General features: G+C 41.3%; 1 protein-coding gene across 7 annotated transcripts in view; it reads left to right on the plus strand.

The window, feature by feature from the left end:
* pcm1 (pericentriolar material 1) overlaps positions 1-17,916 on the plus strand; it is a 170,187-nt gene that overhangs the window by 111,249 nt on the left and 41,022 nt on the right. For all 7 annotated transcript variants that reach the window (XM_041207250.1, XM_041207340.1, XM_041207506.1 and 4 more), the window contains 5 exons: positions 4,515-4,870; positions 8,060-8,221; positions 13,504-13,560; positions 14,852-15,024; positions 15,106-15,240. In XM_041207250.1, the coding sequence (XP_041063184.1) occupies positions 4,515-4,870; positions 8,060-8,221; positions 13,504-13,560; positions 14,852-15,024; positions 15,106-15,240 (883 nt within the window). The remainder of the gene's footprint in view (positions 1-4,514; positions 4,871-8,059; positions 8,222-13,503; positions 13,561-14,851; positions 15,025-15,105; positions 15,241-17,916) is intronic.

Genomic DNA, 17,916 nt, shown 5'->3' on the forward strand with positions numbered 1-17,916 from the left:
CTGGAAGTTCCCATCCAAGTCACTCACCATCCTGATCTTGAAATTATATTGCCGTTCTTTCACTGTCGCTGGGTCAAAATCCTGGAACTTCCTTCCTAACAGCATTGTGGGTGTACCTACACCACATGGACTGCAGTGGTTCAAGAAGGCAGCTCACCACCATCTTTCTGAGGGGCAGCTGGGGATGGGCAATAAATGCTGGCCCAGCCAACAAAGCCCACATCCTGTGAATGAATAAAAAAAGATAGATGTGTTCAGTCAAGATCTGCAGTGTTGACAGGGGCAATATGGACAAATACCTTTCCTACTAAGCTCAAAAGGGAGATGCCTTGATAGTTGTTGTAATCGCTGTAGTTGCCCTTGTTCTTATGCAGGGTCACAGGTCATTGCATTATGCATGTTCTGGAGCAATGGCCCCTCCCTCCAGCAGAGACAGAAAAGTTTGTGCAGATGCTACAAAAGTGCCGGTTCCCGTGCTTGATGAGTGCAGGTAGGATAGCATTAGCACCTAAAGCTTTGCTCATGACAAGCGAGTCAATAGCTTTGCAAAGCACTCCACTCTGATTTAATATCTAGCATTGGCATGACAGTCAGGCTTTCCATGGTATGCAACCTTTTCGCATGAGGGCCCATGTTTCAATTTTTTTCTGATGGGGTCAGTGAGCAAATTTCGGAAAGATAAGGCATTAGGAATTCATCTTGCTATTAATCAAAACAACCAAATAATGTGTTTTTTTTTTATGAACAAGCTTCAAATGAGATGACTAATTTATTAGCTTACTTTCTTATCACTACATTGAACTCTGATTTAGTGAGATACCTGGCCTGTAACTGCACCAAGGTAGTAGGTGATTCCTAAATGACTTGACACTGCTAAAATAATTGGCCACTGTGCATGTGAATTAACTGTCAATTACCGATGCATGCATAACCTAGCATGGTGGCTTTCCGGGGACAAATCAGGTCGACTCTTCCCCAAAGCACTTAGTGAAACTCTGGAATTCCCTCCCTAAACCCCTCTACCTCTTTTAAGACTGTATGTCTAGATGTTGACCAGGAAAAAATAAATTAATTAATGGTCATAGGAATCCAAATGATGATAAATTCTAAATATAAATGTGTTGAAACAGTTCTCTATTAATAAGTGACTTCTCCATGCTTCCCATAGCATTAGCCACAATTTTTGAACCACACATTCAGATTTTCAAAGGTATGCAAAATTAACGACACAATTCTGTAACGTTGAAATCAGAGCAAATGAATGCAACAAAAAAGACAAGCTGCACAGCAAAAACTTTCTTGAAGGTGCTGCAATCTGCAGAGCCAAGCCATGTATACCAGAAAGATTCCACATTCAGGTGCTGACTGGATGGCCTTAGCTAGACTGGAAGCAAGCATGTTATAATTGGCCTCATCACTTTTGACTTAGTGAAGTGAAAGATTGGATTTGACTGAAGGCTCTCAATGGCTGAATACAATGCCACCATTCACTACCTTTACACAAAATCATGGAGGGGACTATCAACTTCCTGACTGCTCCCACCCCTGGCAGACAGCCGCTCCCTTGCAGCCTCTCCCCAACTCCGGCAGTCTCTCTCAGCCCCACACCTCTGGCAGGCTGCAGTGCTGTTTTCTCTTTCTCGTTTTCCTCCACCTGCTGACAGCAAGCAGGCCCTTTTGCCCGCACCTACCCAGCAGACTGACCACCACCTGTGCTCAGGCCTCAGGCTGAGCACTGCCATTCACCTTCCCACTGCTCACTGCACTCCCAAACATAGACTATTTCCTTGCTGTGTTTTTTGCAGCAAACATAGGAGAGAAATAGCCTGTGATTGGAGGGGCAGCTCCTTACAGAATCTGTCACCTCCACTTTGTGTATTTTAAACACTGGTTGGTGGTCCAGATAGCAGGCCTTATGTTGAACAATCCCCTCTAGAGCTCCCTCCTTGACAGTGACCTCCCTCGGGTGCGACTCAAGATAGTGCTCCACTCATCTGTCTAACTTTATTACAGTCTGTGATGACCTCCCCTGTCCTTATTTTCAATAGAGCTGTTTTCTGTGCTGATGGACCTATTGCCTTTTTGATCCCTTGATACATGCCCCTGGCATTCCCTGTGTTGAAGGACATCTGGATATTCTGTCAGAATTATAACCAGTTGTCATTGGCACACCGCCTAGCAGTTTGTTGGCCTTTAATTCAAGCAGCTCTGCATGCATTCAGAATTTTTTTTTGCTCAGTTCTCGTTTGTAATTAATGAGAGTGGACTGCTTGCTTCAATGGCAGTTTCCATGGAGATGTTAATCGTGCACCAGTCAGCATTTTTCCATTCTGGTGTGCTCTATGTTGAGTGCGGTATTGTAGATGGTTTCTGAAAGTATGTTCCATTTTGCTCCTGCACTCTGTGTGGGAATGCTGGAGAGCATCTTTTTAACTTAATCGTGGAACAAAATAAAAACAGAAAATGCTGGAAAAACTCAGCAGATCTGACAGCATCTGTGGAGAGAGAAACAGAGTTAAAGTTTTGATTCTGTATGACCCTTCTCCAGAGCTGAAGAAGGGTCATACAGACTCAAAATTTTAACTCTGTTTCTCTCTCCATAGATTCTGTCAGACTTGCTGAGTCTTTCCAGCATTTTCTGTTTTTATTTCAGATTTCCAGCATCTGCAGTATATTTTGCTTGAATTGTGGAACTATTGGTTTTTTATCTGGGTAGGCAGTAAGTTATACCTGGATGGCATTTCTGCTTTGATAAGACTTCATGGGTTGCATCATCACCATGCCAGGGAGTTCTCTGTATCACAGTCAACACTGTGGCAGTTGCTTGGTTTGAGAATGCTTTTCAGAGAATTAAGCCTGCTGATAATCAGATGCAGCTGATGTCAATGCCCTGATCTTGGATGTTTCCCAGAATGTGGCATGGTTTGTTCTGAAAGAAGGTGTTGGTTCCGTAAAGCTTGTGGTAGCAGCAAACCACAAGTACACTGTGTCCATTTTCATTTATCTTTCTCAGGTCGTAATGTCTGAAGCAGGAGGCCCATGCATCATAGCCTGCATACACACTTGCATTGAAATCTCCCAGTAGATGAAGATGTTCTGACTTAAGGATTCTGCTGATAACAGTGTCAAGCTCCTCATAGAATTTGGCCTTTCACCTCTGTCGTGGAGCACAGCATTGGCACATCGATACTCATGAGGTTAACTGGTCCTGTTTGAGTTGAGAGGTCGATAGAGAGAATACATTCTGAACCATGATGGGATAATAATTACCCTGTAGTTTTATTGGACATGGCATTTATAGGTAATGTGTGGCAAAAAGCTCAATAATGTGGAATAAACACTCAAAAGGTTTGTTGCAATTTACTTCACCATGTTTGCATGTTGTTCGAAATTGACTTAGGCCAGGATTTTCCATGCCATCTGGCGCCAGGCATTTTCGGTGGTGTGAGCAGACTATATGGCACAATTGGTTTAATGAGCGTGTTGGCACTTGCAGTCATCAGCGCCAGGCTTCACAGACAGCATCACATTGCTTTTAGGGGGGGCTCACTGCAGTTCTCTACCTGCCAGATCAGCCATATGTGGGTGGCTTTTCAATCGCTGCAGGGCTATGGCTTGCTTGGGGAAGGGGGAGAAGTGGCCTCAAGCAAGGGAAAAGGCTGCAGGATGAGGGCTGTACTGAGATAGGAGGGTAACCCAGGATGTGTGTGTGTGGTGGGGGGGGCACATGTTGATCTTTGCAAGTGGCCTCAAGATGGTGAGGGCTGAAGAGGCAGTCTCCAGAGGAGATGAGGCCAGATGGACATGTTAGAGGGCATGTGTGAGAGAATGGGTGGTTATGTCCCTTGAGTTGACAATGAGTGAGATGCCAGTGAATGTGTGATGGGCTTGAGTGTGTGAGTTTAGAGTGATGAGATGGTTGCCATACCCTGGCTGCACAGATGAGATCATTCACCCTCTATCTGCATTGGATGGCCAACTTCTTCTTCTGTGCTGCATTGGCATTGATCACTGCCACTACCTCCCTAACCTGGTTGGTCATGGCGCTGCCCATCCTGCGGACAGAGCGGGCGAAGGGGATATCATGGCAAGCTTTCATGGCATCCAAAAGGTGTTCCAGTGACAAGTCATTAAACCTGGGGGCTGCAGCCTTTTTGCCTTTCGTGGACAGCTTCCCCGCAGCAGTCCTGGTCTGGAAGCACCAAGATATGTGTGTGCATCTGAACTTCAAATATGATACCTGGCGTGATGAAGCTTCGAGGTGATGGCGTGGCAGGCAAATGAGAGCCTACCCACCATTGAAATGGTGTTTCCCGGGAATGCATAACTAATGTGGCGGGTTTGGGATGATATGATGTGAAAAGCCGCCATTGCGGCTGGCAGGTAAAACATCTTTTACCCACCCGCTACCACACTTAGAGCAAATCTGGGATGAACCCAACGTAGTGTTTCTTCATGTAACATAGACATGAAGCTAGTTGTACTGATTTAACTCTCGTTTTTTCTTTGAAAAGGATCCAAAAACAGGCAAAGGATGAGAGAGAACAGAGTGAATTGATGTGGCTGAATGATACAAAAGATGAATTCGGACAATCACCCAGACAAATGCAACCACCCACTTCTCTACCACAGATAAATATAAACAATCCAAAGCAACAAGAACAATGCAAAAATAGAAAGAATTTTGAAGAATCATCCCTGGAAAGTTTTAGTAGTATGCCAGATCCAGTTGATCCTACCATGGTGACAAAAACATTTAAATCCAGAAAAGCCTGTGCACAGGCCAGTCTAGCTTCCAAGGACAAAACTCCAAAGGGAAAATGTAAAAAGACCTATCTACATCAGAAAAATCACCAGGAAATTAGTGCAGGTATGATTTGTGCTCTGGTTTATTTTTTAAGTATACATATGAATTTGTTTTTTTAAAACCATCATTACTCAGGACAAGTTTTATTATCACGTGTATATTATGGTAAAGTGAAATACATTTTTAAAAATGATCATACATTGTGGAATAGGAAATCACATATGCATTTCATTAGATTTGAATTCCAGACTTGCGAAAGCCAGATCTTTTGCATGCATTTGAATAACTGACCCAGGATAAGGTAATGTTGCAAATCTGCTTCTTGCTTGGCATTTGGTTTTAAGTAAGCTCTCCCTGTAGGTACACTTTCACTTGTACAGATTAGAAGAGTAGTTTGTGCGCAGCTGATTCCTGCGTTTCTGTTTCTAAATCTGCCCCCCTTATGCAGGTAGCAGAATCTTAGACCGAAATAAAGTGGGTCAAAAGCTCTACTATTGTCGTGAATTAACCAGTTTTAACATTGTAATTACTGAGATGCTACTCTTCTGCGGTTCATAATAAAATGTGTCACTGTGGAATCACTTTATTTGTAAAGGTGTTAATTATTTGTTATCGGGAGAAAATGTCTCTAATTTCTAACAAAGCAATTTCAACAAATTGATGTTTAAGTTTTAAACCCCTTTTTCCATTCTGTGAAGTCTAAATTTCTGTGACCACTCTTAAGATGGATGTATTCAATTTGATCACATGATTTGGGAGTGAAGCTGCTTTTGATCGATTTTGTGCATCCGCATTTTGATGTGATTTTTTTGCACAAAGTGACAAACCTGAAGGTTACTTCTGAAGAAGTCATATTCAACATGAAACACAAAATCTACCCCTCTCCACAGATGCTGCCAGACTTGCTGAGTATTTCCAGCAGTTTTTTTATTCCTGAAGGTTACTTAGTGGATTCATTGAGGTCAGATGTTCTATCTTTTAATGCATCTTTCCAGTGATATAGGGAGTGACAAGGTTTTGGAGGTGTTGGCAGGCTTAAAAGTGGACAAATCGCCAGGTCCGGATGATATGTGTCCCAGACTGCTGAGGGAGGCAAGGGAGGAGATTGCAGGGGCGCTGCCCCAAATTTTTAATTCTTCGCTGGCCACGGGGGAGATGCCAGAGGACTGGAGAACACCTAATGTGGTTCCGCTATTTAAGAAGGGTTGTCGAGATAAGCCAGGGAACTACAGGCCAGTGAGTCTCACGTCAGTGGTCGGGAAACTGTTGGAGGAAATTCTGAAGGAGAGAATCTGCCTCCACTTGGTAGAGGCAAGGTCAGCATGGCTTTGTCAGAGGGAGGTCATGCTTAAGAAATTTGACTGAATTTTTTGAGGGGGGGGACTAGGTGTGTAGATGAGGGTAGTGCAGTTGATGTAGTTTATATTGATTTCAGCATAGCCTTTGACAAGGTCCCACATGGGAGTCTTATAAAGAAGGCAAATGCACATGGAATACAGGGTAATTTGATAAGGTGGATTCAAAATTGGCTTAGTTGTAGGAGGCAGAAGGTGATGACAGAAGGACGCTTTAGTGACTGGAAGCCAGTGTCCAGTGGCGTACCACAGGGATCTGTGTTGGGTCCCCTATTATTCGTCATTTATATAAGTGACATAGATGAACTATGTGGGGGGTAAAATTAGTAAGTTTGCGGATGACACAAAGATTGGCCAGGTGGTTAACAGTGAGGTTGAGTGTCTTGGGCTCCTGGAAGTTATAGACGGGATGGTCAAATGGGCAGATAAGTGGCAGATGGAATTTAACCCTGAAAAGTGAGGTGATCCACTTTGGAAGGAGTAATTTGACAAGGAAGTATTCAATGAACGGCATGATACTAGGAAGTTCTGAGGAACAAAGGGACCTTGGCGTGTGTGTCCATAGATCTCTGAAGCCAGAGGGGCATGTTAATGGGGTGGTGAAAAAGGCATATGGGACACTTGCCTTTATCAATCGAGGCATAGATTACAGAAGTAGGGAGGTCATGTTGGAGTTGTATAGAACCTTGGTGAGGCCACAGCTGGTGTACTGTGTGTAGTTCTGGCCATCACATTATATGAAGGATGTGATTGCACTGGAGGGGGTGCAGAGGAGATTCACCAGGATGTTGCCTAAGGTGAAACATTTAAGTTATGAAGAGAGGTTGGATAGACTTGGGTTGTTCTTGTTGAAGCAGAGAACACTGAGGGGGCGACCTGATCGAGGTGTACAAGTTTGAGGGGCATGGACAGGGTGGATAGGGAGCAGCTGTTCCCCTTAGTTGAAGGGTCAGTCACGAGGGGACATAAGTTCAAAGTGAGGGGCCGGAGGTTTAGGGGGGTGTGAGGAAAATCTTTTTTACCCAGAGGGTGCTGATGGTCTGCAATGTGCTGCCTGGGAGGGTGGTGGAGGCAGGTTGCCTCACATCCTTTAGAAAGTACCTGGGTGAGCACTTGGCATGTCATAACATTCAAGGCTATGGGCCAAGTGCTGGTAAATGGGATTAGGTAGGTCAGGTGTTTCTCACATGTTGGTGCAGACTCGATGGGCCAAAGGGCTTCTTCTGCACTGAGAGATTCTGTGATTCAGTGACAGCAAGTTTACAAATATATTTTGCGATTTGCACTAGCTGCACAAGATACAGGCATTGAGAGCCAGTGCCACACACAACTAATATAAAAGCAACTGCTAATAATCTGTTGCTATGTTGCATTTCACTGTAGGTTCTGAGCCCTCATCTCTGAAGTGTAAATTTAACTGATCCTTCTGTACAAGGTTGACTAATAACCTTATATTCTGTTAGGCTGTATGAGATGAGAGTTGCTTTACTACACAACATTTCATTACTATAATGCAATGAATTACTTATCGCGATAAAATACTGTCAGCATCAGATTGCACCAAGTATTCTTTGGACTAATATTTTGGAATTTACAGTACAGTTTGTGAACATCAATTTAGCCACATGTTATCAAATGTACTAAATGCCTATTATAGATAATGCAGGGCAAAATTCCAGCCATAATTGTAAATATGGTCTTGTAAGAATCTGTTATCCTAGTTGCACTGACTTCTCAAATAGACCAATTTTTCCAGGTAAATTTCAAAAGTGATAGATGAATTAGCCCTAATTCTATAGAAATATTGCATTAAAAGGCTTGTGAGAAAATACTTAGAAGTATGTGATGAGTATTTATTTTTCAAGTCTTATTACTAAGCTCAGGTACTTTCTGATAGGTTTTGAATCTGCAAGTATTTCCAGTGCAAGTGAACGTTGTCGAGAAAAAATCTGCCATTCCACGCAGACAGAAGAATTTTTCAAACCTCGGACTTGCAGCGCAACCAAAGATGAAGTGGAAGAAAAGTCAAAACGAAATAAATCAAGTGACCTCTCCTCTGGTATGTTAGTATGATGGTGTTAGCTCATTTAATTTTATCTGTCCTGCCAATATACTGTAAAAAGAGGGAGTCTGTGGTTAATGTAAAAGAATCTCATAACTGAAATAATATTAATGTGCTGTGACACCAACACAGAATAATACCAATTACTATTGTAATAATTCTATATTAGTGATAACCAAGCTATTTCACAAATAACTAATTTTGTAAATGAAGCCTTTCACACCAGAAGATTGAGTACTAAAGCTGCTGAACCCAGAGATTCAAAATAATTTGTATGCAGATTGGGGAAGCAGCCCTCTTAAATTGTGGAATCATTTCCCCAGAATTTTGTGACCCCTTGTACACAGGCACTCAAGTTAGTGATCTTTCCTAGTGTTCACCCTTCCAGATCAGTGATCATGTTGGTGCGGAGGAGCAAATAAATGGAACAGCATTAGAATACTTGGCCATTATTTTATTCAAGTAGTTCCAAATGTAAGTGGAACTGTAAGATGGTGGGGTGTACATGGGAAGCAGCATGATATCTACCCTGTTGATGTATTCAGTTTTAAAGTATGCTGTATTTTTTCTTTTAAATGTTCAGTGTACAAATTATGGAAGGTCACTTCTGAATTCAGTTAATATGACATACAATTTTTTGGGAGAAACTCTTGAAGCTGGTTTATTATCTATTGAAGTGAATGACAAATGACCAGTTGCTTTAGCCAGAAAGTCATACTGTCTAAAATGCAAACTAGTGGCCCTGATATTTCAGGTGGTGGCAGCCCTTGAAGATATAGCTAGCTCTGTGGTGCAGACTTCCCCTTTGCCAGCAGTTGTTTAAATCTGGTGCCAAATCAAGGTGATGCTGGTAAGCAGCCAAATCACATTAAGGTATTCTCTCAGCAAACTGAGAAATCCAAAGCAGTGATTTAATTTACTTTTAAATTTCAGATAGCAAAATAAATTATTGTTTCGAATAAGATAGATACCAAAATAAGCATACTTTAAGAAAAGTAAATAAAATGTGGATTTTTTAATCAAATGGCAAAATTTAACATTGCACAAATATAAACTTAGCTCTAAGGACCAGCAAGAGTCTTTCACAGTAATTATGAAGTTAATATACCATTAAAACTTTTACAAGGATTTTTACAACGAGATTAACCGTTGTGTAAAAATGGAGATTCTCATCAGTTCAAAGGTTGCTGCAGCCAGGCGAAGGCCTCAATAGCATACGCTCTGGAGAAGTGTAAAATTGCTGTCAACTTCTGGATTTCTGTTAATCTGTGCATGTGCAGACTCCCCAAGTTGCTGTGGAGTATCGACAGCGGACAGTTTTGCTGTCATTTCCAGACCATTATATGTAATTACCAGAACAAACATCCATGCGCACACCCCATTGGAAAAGGTGAATGGGAGAATATTACCACTTTATTTTTAAAGTAATGTACCTGGAAGTCCAAGACAATATATATAACCACTTGGTCCTCAGTATGCCTTTTCAGTTGAATAGGAAGATGGGGTACAAGTGGCCTATGATATTTGGCTTATGATTTTCACTTCCCTTGTGTGTGTGTCTGTCGCTTCTCAGTGAATCACAGGATTGCATGGTTGAGATTGAAATATTACCATAAATTGCTATCCCCTTACTTTAGTAACCCAAAGGGGAAGATTTCATGCCAAATTCTGTCAAAAATTTGGCATCTTTTCATGTAGCGGAACTGAAAGACACCTCAGTATGGATTTTATTTGTAAACAGTGTGAAGAGAATATCATTTTTCTGTATACTGTCTTGAGGGGGCTGTGTGTGTGTGTGGGGGACTAATTAATTAAGCTGACGACAGTCCGACTGCAAAGTCATAAATCATCAAAGGGATTAAGTGTAAAAGTAGGCATTTTTTGAAAATGGAGATAGACAGGCTAAGATGAGATCCCAGTATCATAGAATTGTTATGGTACAGAAGGAGGCCAATTGTCTCATTATGTCTGAATGGGAATTTGCAATAGAAGATAAGTGAGGAGTGAATTGTTAGCTGTTGAATTTCAAAGAGGCATAACAAAGTTTTACAACTGGCAAAGATTGTAAATCAATTAGTTTATTTTTCCCAAAAGTGCTGGCCATAATGACAGCATGAAAGATTTTTATATTCTGGGAAAGGAAACTTGCAGAGAAACTTTAGAACAATGGGTTTAGAGAAGTGCTTGTTTGTTCCCGAGAACAAGGTTTTGCTGCAAACCTTAGATTTCCATTGCCGAGCGAGAGGGAAGCTTGTGAAATACCTCCCATATAGCAACAGTGGGTGCCTTGTGGTAATATTGTCAGATGTTTTATAGATTAAGGATCTGTTTGGACCGTTGCCTGGAAAAGGGTGCTTATTTGGGAGTCTAGCTATGTAGAAATCTTTTGGGAAGTGTATAACATTAAATTTAACTGTGTAACCGTTATCTTGTGTTTTTCTTTTCTTTGGTTAATAAATGTTTTGATTTAAAATCTCCAAAAGCAGTAGTGGAATTTTTATTTAGACCACAAGACATAGGAGCAGAAGTGGGCCATTCAGCCCATCGCATCTACTCTGCCATTCAATGAGATCATCGCTGACCTGATAATCCTCAACTCCATTTGTCTGCCTTTTTCCCATACTAATTCATTCCCTTACCGATTATAAATGTCTATCTCAAACTTGCATATAAGACATAGGAGCAGAAATTAGGCCATTCGGCCCATCAAGTCTGCTCCGCCATTCAATCATGGCTGATAAGTTTCTCAACCCCATTCTCCCCGTAACCTTTGATCCCCTTGCCAATCAAGAACCTATCTATCTTCGTCTTAAATACACTCAATGACCTGGCCTCCACAGCATGCTGTGGCAATGAATTCCATAGATTAACCACTCTCTGACTTAAAAGGTTTCTTCTCATCTATGTTCTAAAAGGTCTTCCCTTTACTCTTGAGGCTGTGTCCTTGGGTCCTAGTCTCTCCTACTAACGGAAACATCTTCCCCACATCCACTCTATCCAGGCCTTTCCGTATTCTGTAAGTTTCAATCAGATCCCCCCCTCATCCTTCTAAACTCCATCGAGTATAGACCCAGAGTCCTCAAACGTTCATCTATATTAAACGACCCAGCTTCTACAGCCGTCTGGTAAAGAATTCCACAGATTCAACATCCTCTCAGAGAAGAAATTCCTCCTCATCTCTGTCTTAAATGGGCAACTCCTTACTCTGAGATTATGCCCTCTCACAGAAGGAAAAACCGGCTCTCAGCAGCCACCCTGTCGAGCCACCTAAGAATCTTATATGTTTCAATAAGGTCACCTCTCATTCTTCTAAACTCCGATGAGTGCAGGCCCAACCTACTTAACCTCTCCTCATAAGAAAATCCATCCACACTCTGGATCAACCTAGTGAACCTTCTCTGGACTGCCTCCAATGCCAGTTTTTCTTTACTTAGATAGGGAGACCAAAACTGTTCACAGTATTTCAGTTTGGCGGGTGCAACATATTGTTCTCAGAAACTGTCCCGAATACACTAAATGAATTCTTGCTCATGGTTTCCTCTGCCATTTTGATTTCCCAATCTGCATGAAGATTAAAGTCACCCATGATTAATGTACTGCCTTTTTTACATGTCCCCATTATCTCCTGATTTATTCTCTGTCCCTCTGCCCTATAGTATCGCTATTGTTAAAGGTCCCATAGACTATACTTCTGTCTTCAGTGCACATACCTCTCATAATTGAATACAAATTCCAAACATTGTGGTAGCTTGGCCAGGTTTTCCTTTGGGATTTGGTGACCCAGCAGATACCACCTGCCATGTCATATGAACAATTTATTTTAAGTGAATAGTCTTATTTTAGACTTGAGCATCAGATTAATTTTGGAATAGTGAAAGTAACATTATTAGTGCATGACACAGGTTTATGGTACATGGAGGACTGAGGTCATAAGTCTGTCTTTATATTTGAAAAAAATATAAACATGGAAACAATGGCCACCTAGTTTATATCTTGAGAGGGCAGTTTAGTGAGCTCAGATCTGTAGTTTGTCAATAGCAACTGAGAAAGTGTATTCCGTCTTGTGGGTTTTTTTCACTCATTGATTTCATAGTCATGCCAGTTTACTTGGAGGTCATACACTGTCATTGATTCTGTTCATGAATTAGTCTGCCTGAACTATCAAACTATCAAAAAGATGCTGGGTTTTTACAACAATCGACAATGGCTTCATGGTCATCATTAGACTTTTAATTCCAGATTTTTTTTAATGGATGCAAATTCTACCATCTGCCATGATGGGATTCGAACCTAGGACCCCAGAACATTACCATGGGTCTCTGGATTACTAGTCCAGCAACAATACCACTACACCATTGCCTCTCCTTTGTGGGAAGCATTTTGCCTCATCTTAATAGATATATTTGGGACACTTGCCTTTGTCAGTCGAGGCATAGATTACAAAAGTAGGGATGTCATGTTAGAGTTGTATAGAACGTTGGTGAGGCCACAGCTGGAGTACTGTGTGCAGTTCTAGCTGTCACGTTATAGGAATGATGTGATTGTACTGGAGGGGATGCAGAGGAGATTCACCAGGATGTTGCCTGGGATGAAACATTTAAGTTATGAAGGGAGGTTGGATAGACTTGGGTTGTTTTCGTTGGAGCAGAGAAGACTGAGGGGGCGACCTGATCGAGGTGTACAAGATTATGAGGGACATGGACAGGGTGGATAGGGAGCAGCTGTTCCCCTTAGTTGAAGGGCCAGTCACGAGGGGATACAAGTTCAAGGTGAGGGGCAGGAGGTTCAGGGGAGATGAGGAAAAATGTTTTTACCCAGAGAGTGGTGACGGTCTGGAATGCGCTGCCTGGGAGGGTGGTGGAGGCAGGTTGCCTCACATCCTTTAAAAAGTACCTGGATGAGCACTTGGCATGTCATAACATTCAAGGCTATGGGCCAAGTGCTGGTAAATGGGATTAGGTAGGTAGGTCAGGTGTTTCTCACGTGTCGGTGCAGACTTGATGGGCCAAAGGGCCTCTTCTGCACTGAGAGATTCTGTGATCCTGTGATCTGAAAGCTGTTATTTACTTTCGAAGTGCTTTGCTGTTGTTGCATTATTTTCAGAATGAGCAATGAAGAACTTCATTTAATTTTGTGTGCATGTAATATTTCTAGCTTTTTAGTTAAGGCTTCATTCCTCACTTTTAATCCCTTTCCTACGGTGCAGTAGGTAATTTTTCCATGACAGTACACAGTATTCAGTACAAATTGCTACCTGTCTTTGTCCCTTTTTCCTACAGCACATACTAGGGGAGCACTGCTTGAATCGAACAGAAATGCATGCAGTGAAGCACCAGGTAATGTACTGAATTTAGTGTCACTTTTAATCAAATTACTATGAAATAAATAGTTCTTTTGTGCTTTTACTTTGGGTTGTGTTCTGTGACTTTGTACTTTTCCTTCATTTAGCAGTTTCTAATTACTGTTTAATGAAGCAAAGTCCAGTTGATTTGAAACTAGTTTCTTCTCTGCAATTCAGTTAAACGATGATTAACATCATCAATTTTTTTTTATTAGCATCTTTAAAATAATAAAACATCCCAGGGCAGGGCATATTACAACACCATTGTCAAACAAAATTTGACGCCAAACCATTTGTTAGGGCAGAGGAGCAAAACCTTGTTCAAAGAGGTGGGTTTTAAGAAGTATCTTAAAGGAGGACAAAGAGATTTAGGGAAAGAATTTCAGAGTTTAGGGCCCTGGTAGCTGAAATCTTGGCTGCTAATGATGGCGTGATTAAAATCAGGGTGGTCAAGAGGCCTGGATCGAATAAGCACAGATATCTCTGATGGTTATAAGGCTGGAAGAGATTAGAGATGGGGAGGATTTGAAAATTAGGATGCAAATTAATAGTGGGATGACTTAACCAGGAGTCGGTGTACATCACTGAGCACAGGGGTGATGGTCAGTGTATCCTCTAGTTTTCTTGTAGGACACAGGCAATTTAAATGCGATGGCCCTTTAAATTTTTTTTTTTTGCAGCTATCCACACATCGTAACTTAAAGGGGTTTATTTGTGTGCAGCCTATGCAGGAATTTTCGGGTTACTGTATGAACTTGTAGCTTAAAGAGAATATTAGTGATGGTATATTTCCAAGTCAAAATGGTGTGACTTGGGGGAGAGGTCCCTCCTGCCCTTGTCCTCAAAGTTCATGAGTTTGGGTGTTGCTGTTGAAGAGGCCTTGGTGAATTGTTGCAGCCCATCCTGTAGACATTTCCAGTCATTGAAATAATTTTATGGAGAGTTCTTTCTATACTGTTAATGCTTGTCTATTTGTGGATTGATCAGAATGAGGTTGATAGTGCTCACAGATACCTCTGTAACTGGATTGCCCATTCTTCTAACAAGGGGGTAAAGTGGAGCGTTTTTCTGGGTGCAAGCATTGTTTTAATCTAGTGCAGTTAATTGGTAGTAGCTACTGAATTATGAAATATATTTAATAAAACTGTAAAACATTTGCTGACCTTTTAACATTTTAAAATTTGAATGAGAAAGTTAGTTTAGAGAATTAAGATCACTATTTCATGATCAGTTTTTAAACATGGTCGTCTGCTGCTAAGTTATTTAAATTCTGTTTTCTGTTACAGAAACTGGTAGCGACTTTTCACTCTTTGAAGCTCTACGTGATAACATCTATTCTGAGGTGGCAACTTTAATTTCTCAGAATGAATCACGACCCCATTTTCTCATTGAACTATTCCATGAACTCCAGTTGCTTAACACTGATTACCTTCGGCAACGGGCTCTTTATGCTTTACAGGTACTGGGCATTTAAATAATGAATCATACATCAGGAATGTGATACTTTATCCTCTTTTAAAAACATTGTTTTGCATTCCAGGACATAGTAACAAGACATCTTTCAGAGAAGAGCTGTAAAGAAGGGGAGCACACTTTGTCACGGAATTCGGCTGTATGGATGACATGTAATTCTGAATTGACTCCTAGTGAAAGCCTAGCTACAAGTGATGATGAGGTGAATATTTTTTTGAGATATTGAACCAAGGTTTGACAAAGCTGAACATCATCCTTGATATTTAGAAATTCTGTGTTGCATTAAAGAACTCAAAATCTCAATGTGTCAGTGTAGTTTAACTCTTGGTGCTAATATTTTATTTTTCCAAGAGTTTCATGTTGTTTTGATTGATGACACATGTAAGAGTCAATCTTCACTGTGAAGTGTCTTTATATTGAAATCAGAACTTTGTCACCGCTCCTGGATCCTGATGTGTGGGTCCCTCATAGCTGGTAACAACCAAAATGTATACTTGCCAGATTCCACTATCGTGGAAGGTTAACATATATGGCTATTTACATCAGGTTCATGACAAACTTACTGCAGGAAACTTTACCCAAAGAGTGGTGAAAATGTGGAACCCAATGTCATTCATGGGGCATCTTTCATGGGGTGTGTGCATCATTGGCAAGACTAGCGTTTGTTGCCAATCTCCAATTGCCTTCGCACTGAGTGGCTTGCCATGCCATTTCAGAGTAGTTTAGAGTCAACCACATTGCTGTGGGTCTAGAGTTTAGTAGGCCAAACCTGATAAGGATGGCAGATTTCCTTCCTTAAAGAACATTAGTGAACCAGATGGGATTTTATGACAGTTGATGTAGTTTCATGGTCATCATCACTGAGCCTAGCTTTATATTCCAGATTAATTAATTGAATTTAATTTCCACCAGCTGCCATGATGGATTTGAACCCTTGTCGTCAAGACATGAGCCTGGGCCTCTGGATTACTAATATAAAATAAAAACAGAAAATTTTGGAAAAACTCAGCAGGTCATGCAGCATCTGTGGAGAGAGAAACAGAGTCGAAGTTTTGAGTCCATTTAACTCTTCTTCAGAGCTGGATTATTAATCCAGTGACATCTCCCCGAGTTGGTTGAAACAAATAGTATAAATGTATGAAGGGGAAGCTGGGCAAGCATATGAAGGTGAGGGGAATAGAGAGTTACAGTGGTAGATTCAGATGAGGAAAGGTGGAAAGAGGCTCAAGTGGAGCATGATCTGTTGGGGCTGACTGGCCTGTTTATGTGCTATATATCCTATGTAAATTAGGAAAGCATTGCAGAAGTTCTGCCTCCTTGGCAAAATTATTTTTGGATTGTGGCTAGCTACAAAAGAATTGAATGTTAGGAGTTGGTAAAAATGCAGTACAAAAACTGAGATAAACAAAGTCAGATACAAGAATTTTGGCTCAACCATTGTAGTTTGTTATTTGGTCTCTGGTAGCATCTTCAGCTGGCTACTTTGCAGGATCGGTGTTCAGCACCTGTTTCTTATGAGAAAAAAGGGAAAAGATTGAGAAGAAACTGAGATTTGTAAAACATCTCATTGGATAAAACATGTTAGCAAGGGGTGAGAAAATAAAAAGTGAAATTAGTTAAAAGAAAAATCCAACTACTTACAGTATACAGCACCTTCAATTGAGTAAAACATTCCAAGAACATCTCTTGCATGGAAGTATTATTAAGCAAAATGTGACACATAATTTGATAAACTACAAGAAGAGAGATTCAAACAGAGATAAGTTCTAAAGAGTGCCTTCCAAAATGAAAGCAAGTTTGAGAAGTGGAAAGCACAGAGCTTAGTGCCTAGGCAGCTCATGGCACAGCTGCGAATAGTGGAGCTATATTGGTGGAATGTGCAAGAGCCTAAAATTGGAGGAATACCGGGAACTTGAAGGAATGTAGGGATGGAGGAGGCTAAGTAGACAGGAAGGCGCAAGGCCATAGAGGGATTTGGAAACAAGAATGAGGACTTTTAAGACAAGGTATTGTCTGATCACAGGGATGCACAAATGGGATTTTGAGAGAGTCAGAGCATGCACAGCAGAGTTTTCAATGATAGTTTTCTGGAGCGTGAGAGGCCAATCAGGAGGACTTGTTACAATGAAGCATAGAGGTAACTTAAAAGGCTGAGATTTTCAGATGCAGATAAGTGAAGGCAGGGTTGGCGATGGGTGATGTTGCAGAGTTCAAAGTAGGCAGTTTTAATGATCTGTAGACATGTGGTAGGAAACTGCAAGGTTGCGAATGGTCTGGTTCTGCCTTAAATAATGTTCAAGGAGGGGAATGGAGTTTGCAGCTGGGGAGCAGAGTTTCCCAATATTTAGTTGCTTATCCAGTACTGGATGTCAAATAAACAGCGTGACAAATCAGTGGCATTCAAGAGGTCAGGGGAGATGTTGATGAGTTCGAGCTGGGTGTTATCATTGACCATCTGACGTATTTTCTGATAATTTCGTTTAGGGGATAGCATGTACATGAGAATTAGGAGGGGGCCCAAAGCTAATAGTGTGGGAGCAAAAAGAGAAGCTATTGCAGATTATTTGTCTATAACTGGACAAACAAGAATGGAGCCACGTGAGGGATTCCCATGCACCTGGAAAATAGAGGCATTGGGATAGGATTTTGTGTCAACCATGTCAAAGGCAACATAAAAGTTAAGAAGGATGAGGAGGGAGAGTTTACCATGGACGTGGGCACAAGCATGTCATTTGTGACTTTGGGTCGGGCCATTTCCGTGCTGTGACTGGGCGGATGACTGATTGGAGAGATCCAAAAGTGGAGTTGCATAAAATATGGGCACAGATTTGGGATGCGGCAACAAGCTCAAGCATTTTAAAGAACAAATGGAGATTGA

Source organism: Carcharodon carcharias, chromosome 1 (genome assembly GCF_017639515.1).
Source record: "Carcharodon carcharias isolate sCarCar2 chromosome 1, sCarCar2.pri, whole genome shotgun sequence".
Taxonomy (NCBI): domain Eukaryota; kingdom Metazoa; phylum Chordata; class Chondrichthyes; order Lamniformes; family Lamnidae; genus Carcharodon; species Carcharodon carcharias.